We start from the raw sequence: 26,069 nt of genomic DNA on the forward strand, positions 1-26,069 counted from the left end.
CCCAAAATCTTTCAAACATTTTTTAATTAAAATTTCTTCCCCAAAGATCTACTTACTTATTTTAGGGAGAGAGAGGGAGAGAATGAGAGGAGAGGCAGAGAGAGAGGGAGAGAAGCAGACTCTCTGCTAAGTGGGGAACCTGACACAGGGCTTGATCTCTGGACCCTGAGATCATGACCTGAGCCAAAATCAAGAGTTGGGTACTTAGCCGACTGAGCCACCCAGGTGCCCCTTTAAAGTAAACTCTATGCCCAATGTGGGGCTCGAGCTCATGACCCCTGAGATCATGAGTCATATGCTCAACTGACCAAGCCAGTCAGGCATCCCTGTATGGAACTCTTTATGTGGATCAAACACAATCGCAGGTGCCAGGAATACAAATACAAAGTGTTGATTCATTCACTCAAATGGCACATTTTTACTGAGTGTCTACTAAGTGGTAGGAAATGGGGATGCATAGGTCAATATGACAGCCATGGACCCCCTACCCTCAAGATGTTGATGATGTAGTTGGTGAGCCTAGTTGACTGAGCAACCAAGTTTTTAAAAATGTATAAACCATGATAAAAAGGAAACAAGTTGTTGGGGCGCCTGGGTAGCGCAGTCGTTAAGCGTCTGCCTTCGGCTCAGGGCGTGATCCCGGCGTTATGGGATCGAGCCCCACATCAGGCTCCTCCGCTATGAGCCTGCTTCTTCCTCTCCCACTCCCCCTGCTTGTGTTCCGTCTCTCGCTGGCTGTCTGTCTCTCTGTCAAATAAATAAATAAAATCTTTAAAAAAAAAAAAAAGGAAACAAGTTGTTAAAAGGATAATGGACAAAACTTGATTTAGACAAGGTAGACAGGAAGTCCTCTCCAACAATAGTATTTGCATCATCTGTCACCTGGATAACTACAGTAACTACAATAGCTTTCTAATGAAGCTCCCTGCTTGTGCCACGGGACATTTGCACTTGCTGCTGAAAATACTTTTGTCTCGGCTAACCTCATAATGAGCTCTGTCTCCTCCTTCATGTCATTTATTCAAAAGACATCCCCTCAGGAAGGCTTTCTATGGTCCCATCCTTACTAAAATTTCATTTACACGTAAATATTGTCTGTTTCCTCCCTCCCTTTTCATTTCCCCCTTCTGAGCTTTTTTTTTCCTCCTTGCCACTTAGAATAATGTAAGTTACAAAGCATTACATATGTGTAATAAAACACATATTCCTGAGCCCACCACCCAACCTAAGAAATAGGACATTATCAATATCTACTCTATAGATGGCTTCATATTTCATGAAATTCCCAAAACTATAAAAAATCTATTACCAGTTATGGAAAAGTAAAAAAGAATGAGAAAGTTTCTTTGTGTACTGATAGGGAGTGAGCTACAAGACATATTACTTAGGCAAAAAAAGCAAAGGGCAGAGCACTGGAAACACTATGCCATCATTTTTGTAAAAGTGGGAGGAGAAAACATGTACACATGCATGACTTGTATATGTAGAAAATCTATCTGAAATGGTACATAAGAGCTGTTAACATTGATCATCTCTGGGAAGGAGAACAGGATAGCTGGAGACCGAGAGGGGAGATTTTTACACCATATACCCATTTTATGTTTGGAATTCTGCGAACGTGTAAGCTATTGGATTTGTTTATGAGAGCTGCCATAACAAAGTACCACAGAGTGGGTGATTCAAACAACAGAAATTTATTTTCTCGCAATGAATCCTAGAAATCCGAGATCAGGGTGTCATCAGGGTTGGTTTCTTTCAGCCTCTCTCCTTGGCTTGTAGATGGCCATCTTCTCCCCATGTGTTTGCATGACCTCCTCTTTGTGGGTCTGTGTCCTAATGTCTTCTCCTCTTCCTTCTTCCTTTAAATCTCCTCATCTTATAATGAAACTAGTCATGTTGGATCATGGCCCACCCTAATGACCTAATTTTACCTTAATGACCTCGTTGAAGGCCCTATCTCCAGGTACAGTCACATTCTAAGGAACTGGAGGCTGGGTCTTCAACATATTAATTTGGCTGGGATTGAGGGATGGTTCAGCCCATAACACCTATCAAAAGAAAGAACAGAAAGAAAATTTTAAATCTATTTCTAGGGGCACCTGGGTGGCTCAGTTGGTTGTCTGTGGAGCAAGTGACTCTTGATCTTGGGGTTGTGTGTTTAAGGCCCATGCTGGGTGTAGAGAATACTTAAAAATAAAATTTAAAAAAAGTAAAGGAATCCTGAAATCACAAAGTTTGAGAGCTCCTTTTTAAAAAATGTTTATTTACTTATTTATATTTAGTAATCTCTACAGCCAATGTGGGGCTGAAACTCAGAACCCTGAGATCAAGAGGCACCTGCTTCTCTCACTGATCCAGCCAGGTGCCCCTCCAACTGAGCCAGTCAGCTATCCCAAGAACCCCTGTTTTACAGCCTTTAAGCTGGGTAGCCTGGGTGGCTTAGTTGGTTAAGTGTCTGCCTTCGGCTCAGGTCATGATCCCAGGGTAATGCGATCCATTCCCATGTCAGGATCTGTGATCAGTGGGAAGTCTCCCTCTCCCTCTGTGCCTCCTCCTGCTTGTACTCTCTCATGCTCTCTCTCTCTCAAAAAAAAAAAAAAATCTGAAAGAAATCATTAAAAAATGAGAATAAATAAAGTCTTTAAGCTGAAGGAAAGGGAAAGCACAAATTCAAAATTATGAATGAGCTTTCACTGTTTATTCACTAGTCTCACAAATATTTATGGGACAGGCATTATGCCAGATACTAGTGATAAATCCAGAGTTCCTTCAAAGAAATAAAACACGATGGGGCAGATATATGAGTAATGAGGCCATCCCAGTACTGGATAACACATGTTACAGTAACATTGGTGCACTAAATCATTTAATCCAGTCCCAGAAAGTTGGGGAAGACTTCCTGGAGGAGGAGGAAATGTCTAGCCTGGGATCAAACCGTGAGCAGTACGTACCAACTTTCTTTCTTTTTTTTTTTTTTTTAAGATTTTATTTATTTGAGAGAGAGAGAGAGAGTGAGAGAGCACAATCAGGGGGAGTGGCAGAGGGAGAAGCAGGCTCCCCTCTGGGCAGGGAGCCTGATGTGGGGCTAGATCCCAGGATCGTGGGATCACGACTGGAGCCAAAGGCAGACGTTTAACCAACTGAGCCACGCAGGCACCCCACCAAACAACTTTCAGTAGAGAGGCTGATTAATTGTACTGGAAGGAAAAGGAAGGTTTCACTGAGGCCAAGATGGACTGAATCTCACAGTGTTTCTTTTCTAACCAACAAAGAGGCCGCAAATTCATAGTCTAATTCCTTGGCAACTTTGAAAAATAAAAGGTCTGTTAGCCCTATTAAGAACATACAGTATTTGGGACACCTGGGTGGCTCAGTCGGTTAAGTGTCTGACTCTTCAGCCCAGGTCTTGATCTCAGGGTTGTGAGTTTAAGCCCTGTGTTGGGCTCCATGCTGGGTGTGGAGCCTACTTAAGGAAGAAAAAAAAAAAAAAAGAATTTATGGTATTTGATTTCTTTTCAGTAGCTAAATATTCTCTTTTTTCCAGTGTTGCAGTGTTGTAGCCATGAAGACTCTCCACACACAAGGGGATCTGATCTGTGTGGATGCTTAAAGTTTGACATGTGACGTTACACATGGAACAGGTTTCTTTAGTAATTGCCTCTTTAGATGGTTTCTCCCTAAGAACCTGAACTGGTTATCTTTTTTTATTTTTTACATTACTAATTAAATCAATCCCATAACATTAGAAATCTTTCCCAGAAATGACGTCTTGCTAAAAATTGCCTGAGGGGACTGACCCTTTGACTTCACCTTCCACCTGACAAGTTCTCGTTAGCTGGAGAGAGCTTTGTCCGCAAGCTCAGACAACAAAAGGAGACTGAGACAAGCTGGGAGGTCCGAAAAGCCACGGATACTAGACGCCTAGAGAAGGTTTGGAGAAGCTGGGGGATTAGGCATTTCACTTCGGTACAGCACTTTATCAAGACTTTATCGAAAGAGGTACATTTCTTTAGCACACGGTTTCTTGAGGCCGTGGTAAGAATTCCCAGTGAGTTCACTTAAAAGAACAAAACAAAATAAAACAAAACAAAAAGGAGCTTATATATGTTTGCCTACTTGCCACGCCCACCCATCCGCCCCTCAAATCCTCAGCTGAAAAGTGCACCGCCCCTGTAGCGGCTGAACGTAACAGGTAAGCCCGCCCATCCCTTCTCCGGAGAAGTACATCCGGGACTCTGAGGGGCGTGACTGGGAGGCGGGGTCTAGAAGCAAAGTCCCGGCTCCGCCCACCCGGGGGCCCCCACGGCCAGGCAAGCCAGCCGCGCCCGCCAGAGGTCGCCGGCTCAGCAAACAGGTTTCTTACTTGGCGTGTGTGTGTCCAGTCGGGCTCCTAGTTCTCGCGAGAGAAAGCGCAGAGCCTGCCGGGAGGGATGCGCTGCAGGCCGTGGTTTGCCCAAAATGGCAGCCTTGGAGGAAGGATTCACGTTGTCTGCGGTACCCTTGGGTGCCGGGCCTCACGGACTCCTAGGCGTGGAGCAGAGCGACAAAACAGACCAGTTTCTAGTAACAGACGGCGGCAGGACCGTCATCCTCTATAAGGTGAGGGTGCTATGATCGGAGAGCCCCCGCTGAGGGCTCGCCCCTTTCTGAGCACGGAGCGAGAGCTGCAGGTTTCTCACAGCTTCAGAAAGAGATCGTCGAGTGGCTTATTGGAGAGCTGTCTTGGCCTCTCCGGGACGCTGAATGGGGTCTAGAATAGGACTTGGTTGTTTTTCTGGAGAGAGGCATATTTCCGACTTACAGGCGGCGGAGCGTCTGAGTGCACGTGGGCTAGACTCAGAACGGAAAGGAAAACCTGTGCTTTCGCTTCGCATCTCCCGGAGATGGCCTTAAGATCCCCTCCCGGGGTTTCTGTTACCCCAGCTCCCCGCAGAAGGATTGAAGGAGATTGAGCGGGAGAGAATGACTGGCAGCGTGGGAACAGTGGTTTAACTTTGTGCCCACTTTTCCCCTCTCTTTGGTGAAAGAAGTTTTGCGGATTGTTTTGTTTGTTTGATTTCTTGATGGGAATCTTTATTTCGAGTGAGCTGTGTATTGCCAACTAACTACACGCTGTAAATCCTGGAGTTGAGCCCTGGGCAGGCTCTATAGGTCCCACCCCCTTTTTATCCAAACTCTTGACTCAACCCTCCTAAGCAGTTTTGCTTTTAGCGGCCTCGTAGAAAGTAATTATTTTTATCTGGACTGCTGAACCTAGTTTCCTGTGTTTTTAAGAAGCTAGCTATCTACTTTGAAGTTTTGGGAACAGGTTGCTAACATTCCCTATAATTGCTGGTCTTGACTCTTTCTGATGACACCGTTGGTTTTTACCTCCATTGTCAAGTAGACTTAAAATTTTGCAATTTCTGCGTAGAAACACAGTGACTGGAATTGGCATGATCCCACCTCTACCTATTCAGTTTCCTATGCCTCTCTTCAAAGGCACAGTGGAATCCCATTTTTTAAATATACTATTTACTAGAAAGTGTTAATTTACTTTTTAAATATATTTTCCTATTTTTTAAAGATTTATTTATTTACTTAATTTGAGAGAGAGAGAGGGAGACGTAGACTCCCGCTGCGCAGGAAACCTGATGGGGGGCTCATCCCAGGACCCCGAGATCATGACCCCAGCCAAAGGCTGATGCTTAACCAATTGAGCCACCCAGGCACCCCATGTTTTTTATATTTTTAATTGTAATAAAATACACACAACATACAATTTACTATGTCAATGATTTTTGAGTGTACCATACAGGTTATTAAGTATGTTTATGTTGTGCAGCCCTCACCACCATCCATGTCCCAAACTCTTCTCATCTTGCAAAACGGAAACCCTCTACCATTAAGCAGTAACTCCCCATTCCCCCAGTGGCTGACAACCACCATTCTGCTTTCTGTCTTACGTGGAATCATACAATGTTTATCTTTTTATGACTACTTACTTTTTTAATTTAGGAAATTTATTAAATGTTCTTATTTTAATTCTTTCTTTGTCTTGATTGTAAATTTAATTGCTTTTAATGTGTCTGAAATTGACCTTTTGAATATTGTATGTTACCTTGATTTTACAAGGTTTCTGATCAGAAACCCTTGGGAAGCTGGTCAGTGAAACAAGGTCAAGTTATAACATGTCCAGCTGTGTGTAACTTTCAAACTGGAGAGTACATCGTTGTACATGATAATAAGGTGAGTTTTAAAACGTTTTATATAATTATACAACAAATCAAATGTTCATTTATTAACCATTTGTGTTAGATGTAGTGGAAATTGGAATGCTTTTTTAACTTGTATGTGTTAATTTAAGGTTTTGAGAATATGGAGTAATGAAGATGTAAACCTCGATAAAGTATTTAAAGCTACAGTAAGTCTTTGGATTTTTTTTCTTTCCTTTTTTTTTTTTTTTTTTTTTTTTTAAGATTTTTATTTATTTGAGAGAGAGAAAGAAAGCACAAGCGGGGAAAGGGAGAAGCAGGCTCTTAGCTGAGCAGGGATCTGATGTGGGGCTCAATCCCAGGACCCCAGGATCATGACCTGAGCTGAAGGCAGACACTTAACCAACTGAACCACCCAGGCTCACACATTAGTCTTTGAATTTTCTAATGTGTCTGTTAGCTTATTGGTGAGATAGAATAATTTGTAATGTAGTATTTTGTTTACTTTAATACATCTGTGAAAGTGAGCATAAAAGTTATATCAGCTTTTCATTCTAGTTATGGTATATCTTGGAACACATCTTAGTTCATGAGTTAGTATGTTAGAAAATAGAAACTTTATTATTACATGAGATTAAGGATTTAAATAATTCCTGAATGATATGTTTGCAGTTTTTTTCCACAAGTTTAGATGTTTATGGTGAGAATTTCACTGTGCCCTCACTTAAAATAGGTAGAACAGAGCCTGCTAATTTTATACATTATGTATTTTAAGAGTGCACAGAATGCAGTAAGAAAGAACTTTGAGTAACTGTGCCTTTTCTACTAATGACCTAAAGTGTGTGTGTGTGTTTTTAAAGATTTATTTATTTATTATTATAGAGAGAGCACACACAAGTGGTTGGGGGGATGGTTCAAGGGAGAGGGGAGAGAGAATCTCAAGCAGATTCCCCTCTTGAGTGGGGAGCTGGATGCGGGACTCGATCTCACAACCCTGAGATCATGACCGGAGCCAAAATCAAGACTCATAAGCTTAACAGACTGAGCCGCCCAGGCACCCCTGACCCAAAGTGTGTTAATTGACTTTTCTTACTTATAAATGAGCATCTCAACCTAGGGTAACCTTGAAAGTTCCTTCCAGTTCTAAATGTCTAACTAAATATAATTGGCATATTTAGAAGTGGCACATAATAGAACTGATTGAGATATAATGACAGTTATCACTTGGACCCTTAAAACTTCTAGCTAGCTAACTGTGCTGTCTCCTGGCCCTAGTCTTTTTATTTACCTTGCAGTAACACGATCCTTAATTTTATAGTGGGGTTACCTTCTTTTCTTGGGCTTACAGGCTGTAGTTATAATTATGGCGTCAGTCTATCTAGCACCAGAACTGCTTAAAGCTGCATTAGTGGGTTCCTTTATACCTCTCCCCACTTGCAGGATTTGGAGAGCCAGGGCGTACCTAACCTCCAGTACTCCCAACGGAAGGATAAACCAAAAATGCATAAAAATGATGACGTAAGGGTGGCTCAGTCAGTTAAGTATCTGACTCTTGATTTAGGCTCATGTCATGATTTCGGGGTCGTGGGATCAAGCCCCACATTGGGCTCTGCGCTTAGCACGGAGCCGTCCAGCACAGAGCCGGCTTGAGATTTTCTCTCCCTCTCCCTCTGCCCCTCCCCCTGCTCACCTATGCGCTCTCTAAATAAATAAATAAAGTCTTCCAATAAATAAATGAATAAAATCTTTAAAAAAGTGATGACGTAAGGGGAGAGCAGGAGACAGGGTAGACAGAATAGGAGCAAAAGGCTTCTGTATGTATTTTATGTTGTACATTTGACTTTGGAACCATATAAAGCTGAGTCAAAATGAAAACAAATCAGTTCTTCAAAAATAAGCTTTCTATCAATGTCCTTATTCTCTTAGGTAGCACTTGTTTTAGAATAAAAACTAATGTATTCTTATATTCTTCTAGTTGTCAGCTGAGATATATAGGATACATTCAATACAAGGGACAGAACCCTTAGTGCTCTTCAAGGAAGGGGCTGTTCGTGGTTTAGAGGCCTTGCTTGCAGAGCCCCAGCAGAAAATTGAAACTGTTATCTCTGATGAAGAAGTGATTAAGTAAGTTCCAGTACTTGTAAGTGAATTTTTTCCATGATAAAAATGTACTGTGCAGGTTTTTTTATAACATTCTTTGCCTTGTTCAAAAGTATTTTGGTTATAAATGTAATAAAAGCTTAATTAAAAACGATTTATATGCCGTTAACCAAATTAGCATCCTCCAAAAGCCTCTAGAGTGATAGGTGATTGGGGAAACTGTAGGGTCATAAGAGTCCTGTTTAATGACAGAAGACTCGATAGTGAGTTATTTGAAGATGAAATGGGTAATGCCATGAGACCAAAATCTCTGTTTCTGTTACATTGCCCTGACTGCCAAGGTCAGCACCCTTACCCCTGAGGACAAGTACAGTTTCTTGTTAGTGACATCATGATAGTGTTTTGAGCACCCTGCTTTCCCAGAGTCTGGAATAAAACTGGGAAAGTGACTCACTCAAATGATAGAAGGAAATTTCATGATTTCACATTTCTCCAATCCCCATTATTTTATCACATTTCCTGTTTAGTTAACTTGCTGCATCTCCTGGTCCACCTGATGCAAGCTAAATTTCTAAAAGTCAAGGGGAAGGCTTGTGCTTAGTGAACATTGTGGACAATGACCAGGTGTATCTTGGACTGCCCTGTTGAATGTCTCTAATGCGTGAGCACCTGTGTTTGGAGGAAATCTTTAGGAAAAAGGGATATAGGTAGAGGATCTGAGTTCTAATGGCCACTATGCCAAAATCTGGCTATGTAGCCTTGGTTGAAGCCCTTACCCTCCCTGTGCCTCATAGCCCTCTGTCACTTAAAGAAGGCAAGTGAGATCCTGATGTTTTCCTCAGAGCACTAGTCTCAAAAGTGACTGAAAGGGGGGAGGGGAGGAGTCAAATAAGTTGAATAACACTGCATACTGTCACACACCCACCCCTTTGGAACTTTACAGTTCACGTGGTCTTTAAAGCTCTGGGAAGTTCAGCAACTTGCATTTAATCCAGAAATGCATTTGACAGAGAAATGCCTGGTAATTCTCTGTGATGTGTATTTCGAAACACTGAATTAAGTTCTCTGATGTCTCTCTGACTTTAAAAAATGTTTAACAGAAGATATTCTCTGAAATTTAGATTGATAGGTTTCTTTCAGCTGGTGATTTGGCATTTTATAATTTTTCTGCCTATTTTTTTAGGTGGACAAAGATTTTCATGGTATATAAGCATCCTGTTTTAATCTTTATTACTGAAAAAGTAAGTGATATCTTTATTTCCTGGCCTATTTTGTGAGATTGCAAATTCACATATATTACTTTTAAACTAAAATGGGGCTTCAGTATTTCAGAAGATATTTTTTATTGTGTATCTTTTTAAAATTCTAAAAAATCTGCTAGTTACAAAAAAATATTTTTTAGAACATTTTTACTTTGAACAAGAGGGTTTTAAGCACTCATTAAAGTAATTAGAAGAGAGCAACAACTGGCTTTAACATTTAAATATAGTTGGTTGAAATGGGAATATTTTTAAAATAAAATAACCTTTTTATGTGCAGCATGGAGATTACTTTGCTTACATACAAATGTTCAACTCACGTACCTTAAGCAAATACACGCTCGTACTTGGACAAGAAGAAAAATCTGTTATACAGGGTTTCAGTGCATCCGTGGATCGGAAATTCATCTCTTTGATGACATTAAGTAAGTATTTTTCTTTAAACTTTCAGAGATTGTAAATAAAGGATGGTGGGTTTTCTGAGTCTTAGGGTTTTTGCGGTTTTCTGTTCTAGCACTTTCCTTCACATGCTTCCTTACAAGCGTTTGTGCCTTCGCTTTTTGCACTTTGCCATATCCGGTCATGCATTAAGTCAGTGGTTCTCTGCAGTAACTTTTATGTCTTAGGATTTATCATAAGCAATAAATAATAATATAATACCAATAAAAAAGGAAAAAAATCATCTTTTATCTTTATCATCATAAGGCCAGGTTCTTTGATACTGTAATTAGTAAAGCATAAAATAGCTAAGGGGCCCCTGGGTGGCTCGGTCCGTAAACGTCTGCCTTTGGCTCAGGTCATGATCCTGGGGTCCTGGGATCGAGCCCCGCATCAGGCGCTCTGCTCTGCGGGGAACTGCTCGGAGAAGGCTCTGCCTCTGCTTGCCACTCTGCTTACTTGTGCTTGCTCTCTCTCTCTCTCTCTGTCAAATACATACATAAAATCTTTAAAAATAAATAAAAAATAAAATAAGGTTGGTATCAAGTGACCACTCTGGTTCTCTTTTCTAGCCTTAAGATTTACGGTACCTTTCTTTGAACAGTGGTGGAGGTGGGTGGGTTAAAGAAATCTAACAAAGCATTCGTGGCCTATGCCAGTCAATGTTTTATAGATTTGTTGATCCCTTGTAGATTATCTAATGGTCTAGAGTATAACCCTAATCTTAGGTGACTAGTAAAAAGAAGAATGCCTTTGTGGTGTCCTCTTCATCCTGCCCTTTATGGCTCCTCTTGGAGTTGTCTTGAGAGAATTAAGGGAGGAAAAAGCAAGGACATTATTTTCATGTTAGCACAATTTAAAGATTTTTTTAATCTTTTTTTTAATTAGTTTCAGAGGTAGAATTTAGTGATTCATCAGTTGCATATAACACCCAGTGCTTGTTACATCAGTTGTCCTCCTTAATGCCCGTCACCCAGTTATCCTTTCCTCTCACCCCAATTAAAAAATCTGTGAAGTTTTTTAATGTGCAAATGTTTGCAATGGCTATTAAGAAAAATTTCCCATTATTTATCTTATCTAGAAGGTCTTTGGAATCCATTTAATGCCTTTGCTTAGGAGGGACTGGTTTTTTATAGTCTAATTTGTAAGGTACACTTACTGGTTTGGTTTAGTTTGGTTTTTTAAGTATCTTCATGCCCAGCATGGGGCTTGAACTCAGAACCCTGAGATTAAGAGTTGCATACCCTACCGATTGAGCCAGCCAGGTGCCCCAGATATACTTATTGTTAAATGAAAGTTTAAGAGTTAAGTTTGAGCTTACTGAATGAACAGTGAAATGAGGGAGTCTGAACCAAAGGGTTATAAAATCTTGTAACATAGCTAGAACCACAATAAAATTGCCAAAATTCAATTGACATGCCAAAAAACAGCAATTTCATACGGTTTTCAGTGTGATATATATTAACGACAAATGTCACGTATAGACCAGAAGGCTAATTAGTTTCGAATTTGAGGTGCAGCCTTTTAGGGACTAGATTGTCTGTATTCCTGCAGTTCCCTCTCATATTTTAAGTTATTATAAGTATTTAACTGTTGTGACATTTCTTACTGAGAGTTTTATTAATAGTATTCCTCCCTCAAGTTTAGGTTTGTAGTACAATTTAAGGGAAAGCATAGAGTGATGTGATTATTAAATTTGTTTATTTTTTAATTGTCTCCTGTATCAAATTGATATGTCTTGAAAGCATCCTAGGCCTTTAACTGTAATAGATACAGAACTATCCTTTAGCTGATAATGAATAACAAATATTTGTTTCCAGCAGGTTCTGATGGATGTATATATGAAACCTTGATACCAATACATCCACGTGAACCGGAAAAAAGTCAGAGGGTGGTTAGATCACTGTTGCTCAAGACCGTGGTGTCTGGTAACGCTCGAAGTGGTGTTGCACTCACCGTCCTGGATCACGATCACATAGCGGTTCTAGGACCACCGCTGCCAGCTTCCAAGGGTGACTGAAATCTGAGCAATTAAGAAGTCCTTTGGATTTTTCCTTCAAAGTGTACCTTTTAGTCTTCCTTTTCTTTTTTATTTATTATCACCCTTTCATTTTCTTTAGCGTCGTACTCAAATTATTTTTGTAGCTTCCTAACTCTCCTTGAATAGATCTTTGATTTCATCTTACATTAGATAATTTTTTTTAGTTTATTTTATTTATTGTATTTTAATTAATTAATTTGTTTACTTTTACTTACCTCTACACCCAGCACTCATACTCACGACCCTGAGATCAGGGGTCACATGCTGTACTGACCGAGCCAGCCAGACATCCGATCTTTCTAAAACATTTCCTTGTATCACTTCCTTGCTCATGACTAATGTCTTAAAGGAATAAAAACTGCAGATATCTGTGCGAGCCCATAGGCATTTGATCATTGGAAAGCCCTGCAGTAAATTCAAATTCATAGCCTTGTGACATGTCAGCAGAATGGCAGTCCACTGGGCTCGGACAACTTGAAGCTAGTATGCTTCTCCATCTCTGACTTCAGAGCATCATTCTCATTTTCACCTCACCGTGCCCCCAGACACCCCTCCACACATACACAGACTTGTTGTCTATCACCAAGAATACATTTGTTCCTGCTAGTGCGACATTGGGGTCTTTCAAGCAACGTTATAAAACTCAGAATCTTTTGTCTGGTATTCAGGTCTCTCCACATTCTAGACCCCGTTCACTTTTTCCAATCTCTTTTCCCAATTTCAGAGCAAGAGTCCTTTGGTTTATTGAGTCCATTCTCCCTGCTGACTGTGTACTTAATCTGCCCATCCTCACCTGTGTTCCTTGTTCTCATATTTCTCCCTCTTATTAAGATTGGGGTGACTAGTTAACAGCATAGCTATCCTGTGCTGGGCGTTTCGTGTATATTATCTCGTTTGTATCATTTAATTTTTCAAGAACACTAGGAGAGAAAATAGTAATAACACTCCTGTTTCACAAATTAGCAAACAGGTATGGGAGAACTAAGTAGAATGACTCTTTACTTAGGCCGCAGACCTTACTGTTCTTAAGTCTTGGTGCTTCGTCACTTTGCCATGCTGTGCTGCTCCTCTCTCCCGTACCATCATCATCCCTCTTTTTGGTTCCTGCTCTAATCCCCAAAGCCCGGTAACTACTGTTAGAGCTTCCTTTGTCTCTGGAGTGTTTTCAGGTATATATGAGCAAATATTACTGCTTATTCTTTCCTCTTCTTTTTATATGAATGGTAGCGTACCGTTCACACTTGTGTGCCTTATTTACTCACCTGAGAGATCGTAGAGCCTTTTCCATATCAACAGTTATTACTAATTTTTTATTATTGTTATTATTAACACCTTATTTTTTAGAGCAGTTTAAGGTTCGCAGCAAAATTGAGGGGAAGATATATAGATATCCCATATGCCTCCTGCCCCCACACATGTCCACTTCTTGTCATATGATCTCATTTCCTTGAGTTTCTGTGGCATTCACTGTCTTCATTGCTCCTTTTATACCTAAAAGCAAGATGTATGTGTTTAACTGTGACTCTCCCTAGTCTCACCACTTACTTGCCCACCACCCTCAGTGTCACAGATTGTACGTGGCACAACATCTGAATTTGTCTCATTTTACAGAATGCCTCTCCATATGGAACACAAAATTTCAAACGCTACAGACTTCTAGAGAGCTACCACAGGGGACCAGCGGTCAAGTAAGTTTTTGTTTTTGAGGATTTTCAAATTTAGTTACTTTTGTGCATGATAAATATAGTATAAAGGAAGAGACCTCAGATTTAAATAATTTGGCAGGTTTTGATTAAAATAAATTGAGGGGCGCCTGGGTGGCTCAGTCGTTAAGCGTCTGCCTTCGGCTCAGGGCGTGATCCCGGCGTTCTGAGATCGAGCCCCACATCAGGCTCCTCTGCTGGAAGCCTGCTTCTTCCTCTCCCACTCCCCCTGCTTGTGTTCCCTCTCTCGCTGGCTGTCTTTCTCTCTGTCAAATAAATAAATAAAGTCTTTTAAAAAAAATAAATAAATAAATTGAGAAATATTTTTTACCTGCAAGATGATATTTAATTTGGTTATTGTTTCAATTTTTGTTAAGTTTGTCACTTTAAATTATAGGCAATTTTAGATCAAGGGAGAACAAGAAATAAATAAAACATAGCTGCTCTTTGATGTTTTTACTTTTGTATTTCTTGATAAGTATTTTTCTTTTATTATTTTTTAAAGTATTCTCTACATCCAACGTGGGGCTTGAACTCATAACCTTGTGACCAAGAGTCACAGGCTCTACTGACTAAGCCAGCCAGGAGCCCCTTCTTACTTTTGTGTTTTGAACCTTGCGCCAGGGCTATTACTTTTCCTAATAAATTAGTCTTTTAGGTTATATAGTAAACATTATTGTGGAGTTACATAAGAATTATTATCTTTTTAAGATTCGTTTATGTATTTATTTGAGACAGAGAGAGAGAGAGGAGAGCAGCTGTGAGCAGGGGGAGGGGCAGAGGGAAAGGAGAGAGAGAAAATCAAGTAGACTTCTCGATGGGGCTCCATCCCAGGACCCTGAGATGATGACCTGAGCTGAGATCAAGAGTCAGATGCTTAGCTGACTGAGCCACTCAGGCGCCCCTTACATAAGAATTATTGAAGAGTTAAAATTTTAGCCAGCCAGACCAAACTTCCTGAGGCAGGGGTCCTTTTCTGTTTTGTTACCCATTTCATCTTCAATGTCTATCAGAGGTGCTCACTAAGGACTGGTTCAGTGAATGTTCATATATAAATAAAATGTAATCAAGATAATACGATATTAAGATAATTGTGATTAGAGCATAAGGAGACTAGATTTCACAGAATACAGTATAATTTTAATTTATATTTAAACAAATAATAACAAAATTAACTACTCACAATTCTATCAGTCTAACAAACTTAGTTTGATTTACATGTTCCTTTAAGCTTTTTGTTCATATATCTGTCTTACATTTTATTATTTTAAAAATTGGAATGATAAGCTAGAACCGTTAAATTCTGGTTTTTTCCTCTAGCACATCGTTAACAGAGTGCCCTGTTATAGTACCCTTGGTAATTATTACGTTAATAGATGTATAACAGTGGCAATATTACTTTAAAATAATTTATTTTAAATGCATATATTGATCAGATTTTTATGAGTAAAGAGTATCCTTTAAATTATGCTTTATTCACATGTGGGCAAAAATAAAGGCTGTGTAAACCTACCCAATTAATAAGTTGTATATGTGAGATTATTTTGAAAGTTGTTTAACTTTGTTTTGTCATTTTTTGTTATATTAAGATTGCTCATACGGTAAGTTACTGTTATAAATGCAACTCAGATCTTCTGTTTTTTGTAACTTTTTTTGTAGCTCTGGTATTACGGGGAAAATTTATTTATGCTACATGGGAAATTTCTTACTGTGATTCCATACAAGTGTGAAGTATCTTCCTTAGCAGGTGCTCTTGGAAAACTCAAGCATAGTCAGGATCCAGGTAGGAACCTCTGTGTGTGTGTGTGTGTGTGTGTGTGCGCACGCGCACGCACGTGTTTGTTTAAGTAGCCTCTGTACCTGTTGTGGGGCTCGAATTCATGACCCTGAGATTAAGAGTCGCATGCTCTACTGACTGAGCCAGCCAGGCACCCCAGGACCTTCTGTTTTTTATTAATATAAACCATTGTATTAACTTCTAGTTTGATGTAGATTTCCACAACCATCAGTTTACAGAGCCCGTTTTTGATGTTGAAATTTGCCACTGTTCATTGAAGTGTCCTTGACCCAGGTAGCTACCCTGGGAACAGTCTCCGTTGCAAGTACTGCTTCAGGCTGAAGAGCTACACTGTTCTGACCACCAGTGTTCTGACTTCAGGGACAACGGGAGAGTCCCCCAGACAAAATCATTAATACTTTCCCTCACCCGGGTTTACCAGTGGTCTCATCTGTTGGCTTAATGTTGCTGGGCACACAGCTTTATGCTGTATTGTGACGTACCGATCTGGGGTTCCCAGGGAAATTCAGTGATCTCTAAAGCCTCTCTTATATTGTGCACAAATGGTCGTTTTTTGTTGTTCTTTGTTTGATTGGTTGGCTAAATACAGTAGGTCAAAAAATTCCAGAAATTGTATACTTTGTGTTTTCTTAGGCACTCAGACTGTGCCTCATTTTGTAAACTGGGAAACATCTCGGGGATATGGACTCGGATCCCAGAACTCAGAGCAGTCGAAGAGAATTGTAAGTTTGGTAGTTGAAATAGAAATGTTAATGCAAATATGAAAGAAAAAAAAAGGAAAAGGTGGAATTATCTTAATGATTCGCATCTGTACAACGCTTATAGCCTTGATCTTTTTTTAAAAAAGATTTTATTTGAGAGAGGGAGCACACGTGTGCACGCAACCAGGGGGAGAGGGAGAGGGAGAAGCAGACTCCCCAATGAGCAGGGAGCCCGATCGGGACTCAATCCCAGGACCCTGAGATTGTGACCTGAGCTGAAGGCAGATGCCCAGTGGACTGAGCCACCCAGGCGCCCCTATAGCTTTGATTTTAATGGCAGAGCAATTGGAATCTTGAACCCAGTAACCTGACATCTTTCATCCAGAAATGACATGTGTAGTCTAGTAGTTAATTTTTATGGGCGTGTGTATGTGTAAGACACAGGTGTGAAAATGGACAGTTTGCAATTAGTAGTAATGCCTTCTTGAGTACAGAGATTTTGTGTTTAAGAAACAAAAACATTGGGGGCGCCTGGGTAGCGCAGTCGTTAAGCGTCTGCCTTTGGCTCAGGGCGTGATCCCGGCGTTCCGGGATCGAGTCCCACATCAGGCTCCTCCGCTGGGAGCCTGCTTCTTCCTCTTCCACTCCCCTGCTGTATTCCCTCTCTCGCTGGCTGTCTCACTGTCACATAAATAAATAAAATCTTTAAAAAGAAACAAAAACATTACAAGTCTTAAAGGTATTTTAGTTGATTAGTTGAGATAAACCCACTTTTCACTATAACAAAATTAAAATATTTTAAAAAGTTTTTGATTAGAGGATAAGTGTGCTGTTCTAGTCTCCTTAGGACACTTTATATTCCTCTAAATGTGTTTTGGACCATTGGCATTGTTTTGAGATCCTAATCAATTTACTTAATTCCAGTTAAGGAGAAGAAAAATTGAAGTGAGTGTACAGCCTTCAGCATCCAAACAACTTTTGTCAGCTATAAAGGTAAATATAATATTAAAAATACAAAAAATCAACTCAAGTGGTTAAAAGAAATCCCATCTACTTTTCATTCTAATTTTTACGATCTTTTTTTTATTATATCTGTAACTAACAGTTGTATATGTATTAAGAGCTATCCAGTACTTCGGCTTATTTGGCTCTTACCAAGTAATTTGTGTGGTCAGTGTAATGGTGGTGGTCTCATCACTATCTCTTTCCCCTTTGCATTGACTATATTTGTAACTTAGCCTCTTAAAGAATTTGATTTCTAAACCGTGGCATTGTGTTTTGTTTTGTTTTGTGTTTTGTACTTTGTCTTTGTGCAGCGAATTATAGCATCAACTCCCAGTTTCACAGGAATGCATGAATACTGTTAATGATTTAAGAAAATGTTGAGCTAGGAACTCTTAAGTTCAGAGTGACATTAATGTACCAGACCAAACTCTTACTTCTGCCCTTTCAGAAAGATTCAGAAAAACACATCGAAGTAGAACTATGTAAATTTTTGGCTATTAAGCGGACGCCTGACTTTCATACTATTATTGGGGACATAGTATTAGAACTCCTGGGAAGACATAAAGCAGAACCATCATTTTATCCCCGGAACTCTCTGATGCAGCTTATCCAAACACATGTGCTTTCTTACAGGTAAGTGTGTATACCAAACTTGATGCGCATAACTCTTTGGACCTTGTTTTTATTAATTTTCATCATCTGAAAAAGCTTATACATTTTTTGCAATTGAGATTTTTCTTAATATACAAAAATGATTCATGGTTTTTTGTCTTAGCTTGTGCCCTGGCTTGATGGAGGCTGCCTTAGAAAAGGCAGATGTGCAGATGTTACAGCTCTGTCTACGACAGTTCCCTGACATTCCTGAATCAGTCACCTGCGCTTGCTTAAAAATTTTCTTGAGGTAAGTTAGAAGCTGATGGTGGTTTCTCGTTACTGCGTTTTTAATCTTTTGCATTACTTGATTTCTGAAACTTTGAATGCTTACAAAATGAACATTTTTCCAGTGAGATCATGCAGTGATAAGAATTCATTTCTTACTTTCAATTTACATGATAGCATTAGTGATGACAGTCTTCAAGAAGCAGAAATCAATATGGAATCAGTTTCTGACTATAGTGATTCTGTGCAAGAGGAGAAAATGGAAGAGCAAACGGAAATTCTTCACAATGGCTTCAATCCTGAAGAAGAAAACTGTGGTAACTGTGATCGGGAGTTAAATGAAAAGCCTCAGGACACAGCAGAGGAGACCACTTCGTGCCCTGTGATACCAAAGAGAGCAGCTCTGCTGTATCCTTTGAAATAGTTTCCCCCGCATTGTTTGTTTCCCACAGTCAAGTGCCAAGCAGTAAGTAGGGAGTAAATACATCATTTCAGATCCTTTCTTTACTGTTTTTCAATTTTTTTCAGTTTCTGCTGGAAAATGGAGTATAGTCAGTGTTATATGCAAACAAATTACTTAAGCCTGATTTAAGGAGCTTTGTGAAGGCAGAAGCTTTATTGATTCTAAAAATTAGTATTCTGGATAAATACCAGTTACAGGGGTGAAGTATTCCAAGTGACCTCCAGTATTTATGAGAAAGTTCAGTGATAGAGCTCTTTGAGAAAAGTAAAACTTCATATAAATTTAGAAGAGCTATCATTGGGGAAGGGAGTTCATCATAATTTCAGTAGAAAAGGCTTTATTTATTAAAACAGGGTTTTCCTTTATTCCTAAGTAGAAATGCAATTCTTCATTCGGCTTACAGCGAAATGTTTCTTCTGCCTCACTTGAAAGACATCCCGGCACAACATGTCACTGTAAGTGTTCTTAGACATCCTATAGAATTTTCTTTCTTTCTTTCTTTCTTTCTTTCTTTCTTTCTTTCTTTCTTTCTTTCTTTCTTTTTTCTTTCTAAGATTTTATTTATTTATTTGAAAAAGAGAGAGAGAGAAAGAGCACGAGATGGGGGAGGGTCAGAGGGAGAAGCAGATTCTCCGCTGTGCGGGGAACTTGAAGTGGGGCTCAATCCTGGGACTCCGGAATCGTGACCTGAGCAGAAGGCAGACACTTAACTGACTGAGCCACCCCAGGCACTCCTTATTTCTGGTTTAAATTTTACTGCTTAACTCTAAGCAGCTTTAGGGCATTTGAAAGGTTATCAGGTTCTTTCATGTGAATAAGAGGTTTCCCAGCCCCCGTGCTGAAAAATTGTGCCTAGGAGACAGTGACTTTTGGTTGGCAGATCTTAGCATGTTTCTGGTGCCAAGCCTGAAGGCCAGATTAATCCATTTAAGTTAAAACAAGTGCCTGGCTTGCTCAATCCATAGAGCATGTGATGCTTGATCTCAGGGTTGTGAGTTCGAGCCACATGTTGGGTGTTAGAGATTACTTTTAAAATATATACATACATACATGTTTTGGTGGTTTTTTGTGTTTTTTTTTTTTTTTAAGATTATATTTATTTATTTATTTGACAGAGAGACAGCCAGCGAGAGAGGGAACACAAGCAGGGGGAGTGGGAGAGGAAGAAGCAGGCTCCCAGCCGAGGAGCCTGATGCGGGGCTCGATCCCAGAACGCTGGGATCATGCCCTGAGCCGAAGGCAGACAGACGCTTAACGACTGAGCCACCCAGGCGCCCCTGGTGGTTTTTTTTTTCTTTTAAGTAGAAACTAAAAATTGCTGGTGGATTTTCTCTCTTCTACTTATTATTTACAAACAGAATAAGCTCCCTGTCCACCTCTCCCAAACCAGATGAACTCCTCATTGATGGCAAAGACTGTATCTTATTCATTTTTGTGTCCCCAGATGTCTAACATATTTGTTTGATATATAATTAAATTCAGTAGTATCTTAAAATCTTCAGTCTCTTTATTAGCTTTATATAGAGAGAACATTTTTCTATCAAGGTGTTAAATTGTCCTTTTTCTTCCTACCCAGCTATTTCTCCAGTATTTGTATTTCCTTTATCTGAAGTGTAGTGAAAATGCTACTATGACTCTTCCTGGGCTACACCCTCCAACCCTGAACCAGGTAAGGTAATTGTTTTTTTATTTTTATTTTTTTACTTTTTTACTTTTTGTTTTAATGCAAGTATAGATAACATACAGTATTATATTAGTTTCAGGTATACAGTTTAGTGATTCTGCATCACCCAGTACTCATGATTAGTAAACTCTTATTCCCATTCACCTTTTTACCCCATCCCTCCACCTACCTCCCCTCTGTAATCAACAGTTTGTTCATTCTAGTTAAGAGTCTGTGTTTTGGTTTGTCTCTTTCTTTGTTTGTTTTGTAAATACCATATATGAATAAAATCATATGGTGTTTGTCTTTCTCTGATCGACTTATTTTGCTTAGCATTATATCCTCTAGATCCATCCTTGTTACTGCAAATGGCTGAGTAATATTCCATCGTATATATGTACCACCTCTTCTTTATCCATTTATCTATTGATGGACAGTTGGGGTGCTTTTATAATTTGGCTAACGTAAATAATGCTGCAATAAACATAGGTGTGAGATAATCTTTTTAATTTGATTGGGTACTGGGAAAACTAAAAAAAAGAAAATAAGGTTATATATATAATGTCAGAACTTGGAATTCAGTTACTGATTTCTCTTTGTCTTCTAGTTCATATGAACCTTCTCTCTCACCATATATACAAACCACTGGAGTGAGAGGTGGGGAGGATCTGTCAAGTTGGTAGATAGATTTTGAGTCGTAATTATATACTAAAGAAAAGTACATCTTAGATTCTTTTTTTTTTTTTTTTAAGATTTTATTTATTTATTCGACAGAGATAGAGACAGCCAGCGAGAGAGGGAACACAAGCAGGGGGAGTGGGAGAGGAAGAAGCAGGCTCATAGCGGAGGAGCCTGATGTGGGGCTCGATCCCATAATGCCGGGATCACGCCCTGAGCCGAAGGCAGCCGCTTAACCGCTGTGCCACCCAGGCGCCCCTACATCTTAGATTCTTGATTCTTTGGGGCAGCTGGGTGGCTCAGTTGGTTAAGCGTCTGACTCTTGATTTCACCTCAAGTCATGATCTCAGGATTGTGAGATCAAGCCCCACATCAGGCTTTGCACTCAGCACAGAATCTGCTTGAGATTCTCTCTCCCTCTCCTCTTCCTCCCACTCATACATACGCATGTGCACATTCTCTCTTGAAATAAATAAAATCTTAGAAAAAAATTCTTGGTTCTTTATTGTGACCGTTTTCTAGAATTTTCTTAGCTTCTTTGGGAGAGGGTGATAATAAGCGTCCTAATCTCTTGAGAATAAGAGAATAAAGATTAACGAAAAAATGTTTTCAAAGAATCTCCTGGTACTCTTTAAATATAGTATTTAGTTGAGAAGCAGTTTAAAACATTAAAAAGTTTATTGTGGTTAGGAGCACCTGGCTGGCTGGCTCAGTCAGGAGGGCAAGTGATTCTTGATCTCGGGGTTGTCATTTGGAGCCCCACTTAAAAAAATTTTTTTTAAAGTTTATTGTGGTCTAAGGATATGTTACCCTAATTAAGTGTTTGAAACACTTAAAATTTTGTTAAGTAGTTAATTTTCATAGTCAAAAATTGCAGCAATACCAAAGGTTGCATCTCCACTCCCATAGTCCCTCTTAGGAATAACCAACGTTAAGAGTTTCTTTTGCAGGGTGTGGGTGGCTTAGTTGATTAAGTGTCTGCCTTTGGCTCAGGTCATAATCACAGGGTCCTGGGATTGAGCCCCATGTCAAGAACCCTGTTCAGTGGGGAGTCTGCTTCTCCCTCTCCCTCTGCCCCTCCCCCCACTAATGCTCTTTATCTCTCTCTAGCTTGCTGTCTCTCTCAAATAAATAAATAAAATCTTAAAAAAAAAAAACAACAGTTTCTTTTGGGATGCCTGGGTGGCTTATTGTGTGAAATATGTGACTCAGATCTTGGGGTTGTGAGTTCGAGCCCCACGTTGAGTGTAGAGATTACTTAAAAATAAAGCTTTTATTTATTTATTTGTTTATTTATTTATTTAAAACCTTTAAAAGAAAAAGTTTCTTTTTTGTTTGGAAATTTTCTTTCTATACCCTAACTTATCTTCCTCTTGTCTTTCTAATACTAATTAGATCATAGTATTCATGCTATTTGAACTTCACTGTTTTCATTCTGTATTCTGTTTTGGACAATTTCTTTCTTTCTTTCTTTTTATTTATTTATTTATTTAAGATTTTATTCATTTATTTGACAGAGAAAGAGAACAAGAGAGGGAACACAAGCAGGGGGAGTGGGAGAGGGAGAAGCAGAGCTCCCGCTGAGCAGGGAGCCCTTTGCGGGCCTTGATCCCAAGAACCCAGAATCATGACCTGAGCCGAAGACAGACGCTTAACAGCTGAGCCACGCAGGTGCCCCAGAACATTTTCTAGAGCAATTTACCTCTGCCACCTTCTTCTTCTTTTCTTTTTTAAGTAATCTCAGCGCGGGGCTTGAACTCACAACTTAGATCAAGAGTTGCACGCTCTTCCAACTGAGCCAGGCACCTCCTGCCTTGTCCTTCTTAACCACACATACGATTTCATTTTGTGGAGAGTTCAGTCCCCTGTTGATTGGCATTTAAGCTGTTTACAGGTTTTTACTATTGTAAACAAACCTTCAGTGAGCATCTTTATACAGATACTCTTGTGTGATTATGAGAAAACACCTGTGGGGTTTATTCCCACAAGTGAAATTACTGCAGAAAGGGTACATACATTCTTAGTTTTCTTTTTTCTTCTTATTAAGTAATTTCTACGCCCAATATGGACCCAGAGATCAAGAGTCTGCTCTTCTTCTTCTTTTTTTTTTTTTTTTAAGATTTTATTTATTTATTTGACAGAGAGAGGGAGATAGCCAGCGAGAGAGGGAACACAGGCAGGGGGAGTGGGAGAGGAAGAAGCAGGCTCCTAGCGGAGAAGCCTGATGTGGGGCTCGATCCCAGAACGCTGGGATCACGCCCTGAGCCGAAGGCAGACGCTTAACGACTGCGCCACCCAGACGCCCCGAGAGTCTGCTCTTCTGACTGAGCCAGCTAGGTGCTCCACATTTTCAGTTTTGAAAATGCCAGTACCTTTCTGAAGGGTTGTGACCATCTCTTCTAGCCTATTTATATTCCCTTTCGTGAATTGCCATGTTAGGCTCTTTGTCCGTTTTTTGATTGCATTTTCTGTCTTTTTAATTTTGGCTAATAAAGAATTCTTTGTGTATTAGAAAGTTAGCCTTTTTTTGTGGAGTGTACTATAAGTACTTTTTTCCTATCACTTTTTACTTTCTTCAGTGTAATTTTTGCCATAGATAAGTTTTAATTTTTAATTTTATTTTACAATTTTAATTATTTTTTTTAAAGATCTTTTTATTTATTAGAGAACATGAGTGGGGAGGTGGGCAGAGGGAGAAGGAGAAGCAGACTCCCCACTGAGCAGGGAGCCTGACATGGGGTTCAGTCCCAGGACACTGAGATCATGACCTGAGCCAAAGGCAGACACTTAACCAACTGAGGCACTCAGGCGCCCCTTTAAATTTTAACTCCTAAAATTATTAAGCTTTTCCTTTTTGGTTTCATTATGTTTATGTCATGCTTAAGGCTCTTCCCACTCTGAGAATATAAAAATAACCACCCTTTCTTTCCCTGGTACATTCATGGTTTCCTTTTCTGTGTTTAATTCCTTGATACATACAAAATTTATTTTGGTGTAAGAAGTTTCTTAGGGATCAGCCTTCCTCTCTCTACCCAGATGGATAATCGGTTAAAGGATAAAAATCCTTGGGGCACCTGGGTGGCTCAGTCGGTTAAGCGTCTGCCTTCGGCTCAGGGCGTGATCCCAGAGTCCTGGGATCGAGCCCCACATCAGGCTCCTTCTCTGGGAGCCTGCTTCTTCCTTTCCCACTCCCTCTGCCTGTGTTCCCTCTCTCACTGGCTGTTGTGCATTGTCAAAAAAATAAAATAAAATCTTTAAAAAAAAAAAAAAAAAAAAAGATAAAAATCCTTAATGCTTTTTCATGACAAGTGATATTTTCATGTTAACTATACCATCTGAAGATATAGAACTATGTAGAATACTTTAGTAAATGTGTAGTAATGTATTTTAGTTCGTGGTAGTTTATCTTTAATACCCTATTTTTAATACCCTATTTTGGGGGACATAGTGTATATTTCAGAGTAGGAGGTGAGCAGGTTGTTTTTTGTAACTGCCAATAATGTTTTTTTTTTTAGATTTTATTTTATTTATTTTTTTTAAAAGATTTTACTTATTTATTTGACAGAGAGAGAGACAGCCAGCGAGAGAGGGAACACAAGCAGGGGGAGTGGGAGAGGAAGAAGCAGGCTCATAGCGGAGGAGCCTGATGCGGGGCTCGATCCCAGAACGCCGGGATCACGCCCTGAGCCGAAGGCAGACGCTTAACGACTGAGCCACCCAGGCACTCCTTAGATTTTATTTTTAAGTAATCTCTACACCCAACATGGGGCTTAAACCCACAACCCTGAGATCAAGATTCCCATGTTCCACCAACTGAGCCAGCCAGGAGCCCCAATTTAAAAAAATTTTTTAAATAAAAAGTACTCATTCTCCTTTGGATTAAATACCACTCTGCTTTCTTTTTACTGATCAATGCTATGAAAAAGATTCAGTTATGCTTGTAAAATAACAAATGTAAATCAAAGAAGAATGTCTTTTATATTGGTTAGAAATTACTCCACTTCTGAACTTAAATGTTTAGATTTTTGTAAACAAAACTAGTTTTTATAACTGATATAATTCTGGACTTTGTAAAATGAATTAACCTAGAATTAAATTTAAAATCATAACTTTCCTTTTCCTCTTTGTCTTCAGATTATGGATTGGATATGTCTACTTCTGGATGCTAACTTTACTGTTGTGGTAATGATACCAGAAGCAAAAAGGCTACTGTTAAGTCTTTACAAGTTTGTGAAATCCCAGGTGTGTGATTATTTGATATATACTGAGTTTCATTGGTACCCAAGTATCACTTAAATTATAATTTATTCTTAAAATTTTTATCTTGGAATAGTTATAAGTAGTCATGGAGGATTTGTTCTTGGGGGAGTTAACAGTAAAAGTTACTCTGAAACTTTTTTCTTTAGATATGCATTTGTTCCGAGCTCAACAAGATTGAAGTAAGTTTTCGCGAGCTGCAGAAACTAAATCAAGAAAAGAACAATAGAGAATTATATTCAATTGAAGTGCTGGAACTCTTCTGATATTACCAGTTCTCCTTCATAGACGTTTTATGAAGCTCTTTTATGTGAATTCTTCCTACTCATCCAGGCAAGAGATGTGTTTTGTTTGTGACTGTGTCTCAGTGACGAGAAGTGGGTCAGCTAGTACCTGGACCATCACTGGTGCTCCTAGGTTGGACTGTAGGTTTCACGTGAACCTCTTAGTTTATGGACATTGGTGGGGAGAGGTTCTGAAACTTTTTTTAAATATGTAACTGAGCTGATTTTAAGTAAACTTATTTGTGTATTGATAAAAATCTAATTTCTTACCGTGTGTGTTGATTAGTTCTTCATTTAGTTAAAAAAAAAAATCACCATTGAAATGGTGATTCTAAGAAGAATGTAGTTTTATCAGAGTCAGAAGCTGTCCCAGCACGTCTGTGCTCACCGGTGACAGAGGAGGTCCATTCCGTCAGGGTGGGGAAGGGTCTTCGTACAGGCATATGCTTCTCTTCTGCCACTTCTGTCCTTTACCTACTTCCACTTACCTGCTTCACATGCTCAGGAGTTGAACAACACCTCTTTCTATTTATTATCTCTCAGAGTATCTTCATGATTAGTTGGTAATTTAGGTTTTTGTACTACTAAATAATAAAAAAAAGTCTC

At 39.4% G+C, this 26,069-nt stretch overlaps 1 protein-coding gene and 1 long non-coding RNA gene across 3 annotated transcripts; one reads left to right on the plus strand and one right to left on the minus strand.

Moving 5' to 3' along the window:
* Nucleotides 1-1,673: 1,673 nt before the first annotated feature.
* Nucleotides 1,674-4,485, minus strand: LOC121104971. The gene is made up of 2 exons (XR_005837346.1): nt 4,364-4,485; nt 1,674-2,048 (listed from the first exon to the last, which is right to left on the minus strand). It is a non-coding gene; the product is annotated as an uncharacterized LOC121104971 (long non-coding RNA).
* On the plus strand, nt 4,421-25,732 carry NOL11 (nucleolar protein 11). Of its 2 annotated transcripts, none has more exons than XM_040640378.1 (18): nt 4,421-4,599; nt 6,115-6,228; nt 6,347-6,403; nt 8,170-8,318; nt 9,478-9,535; nt 9,834-9,978; nt 11,812-12,003; nt 13,644-13,720; nt 15,395-15,518; nt 16,167-16,255; nt 17,159-17,227; nt 17,688-17,872; nt 18,015-18,140; nt 18,296-18,526; nt 18,958-19,036; nt 20,158-20,250; nt 25,057-25,164; nt 25,329-25,732. In XM_040640378.1, exons 1-18 carry the CDS (start codon nt 4,459-4,461, stop codon nt 25,443-25,445), a joined length of 2,154 nt encoding a protein of 717 aa, XP_040496312.1. In that variant the 5' UTR covers nt 4,421-4,458; the 3' UTR covers nt 25,446-25,732. The 2 variants fall into 2 exon arrangements, with proteins under 2 accessions (XP_040496312.1, XP_008691861.1); XM_008693639.2 differs by having other exon boundaries at nt 11,815-12,003.
* The last annotated feature ends 337 nt before the right edge of the window (nt 25,733-26,069 follow it).

This window comes from Ursus maritimus, unplaced genomic scaffold (assembly GCF_017311325.1).
Source record: "Ursus maritimus isolate PB19 unplaced genomic scaffold, ASM1731132v1 scaffold_24, whole genome shotgun sequence".
NCBI lineage: Eukaryota > Metazoa > Chordata > Mammalia > Carnivora > Ursidae > Ursus > Ursus maritimus.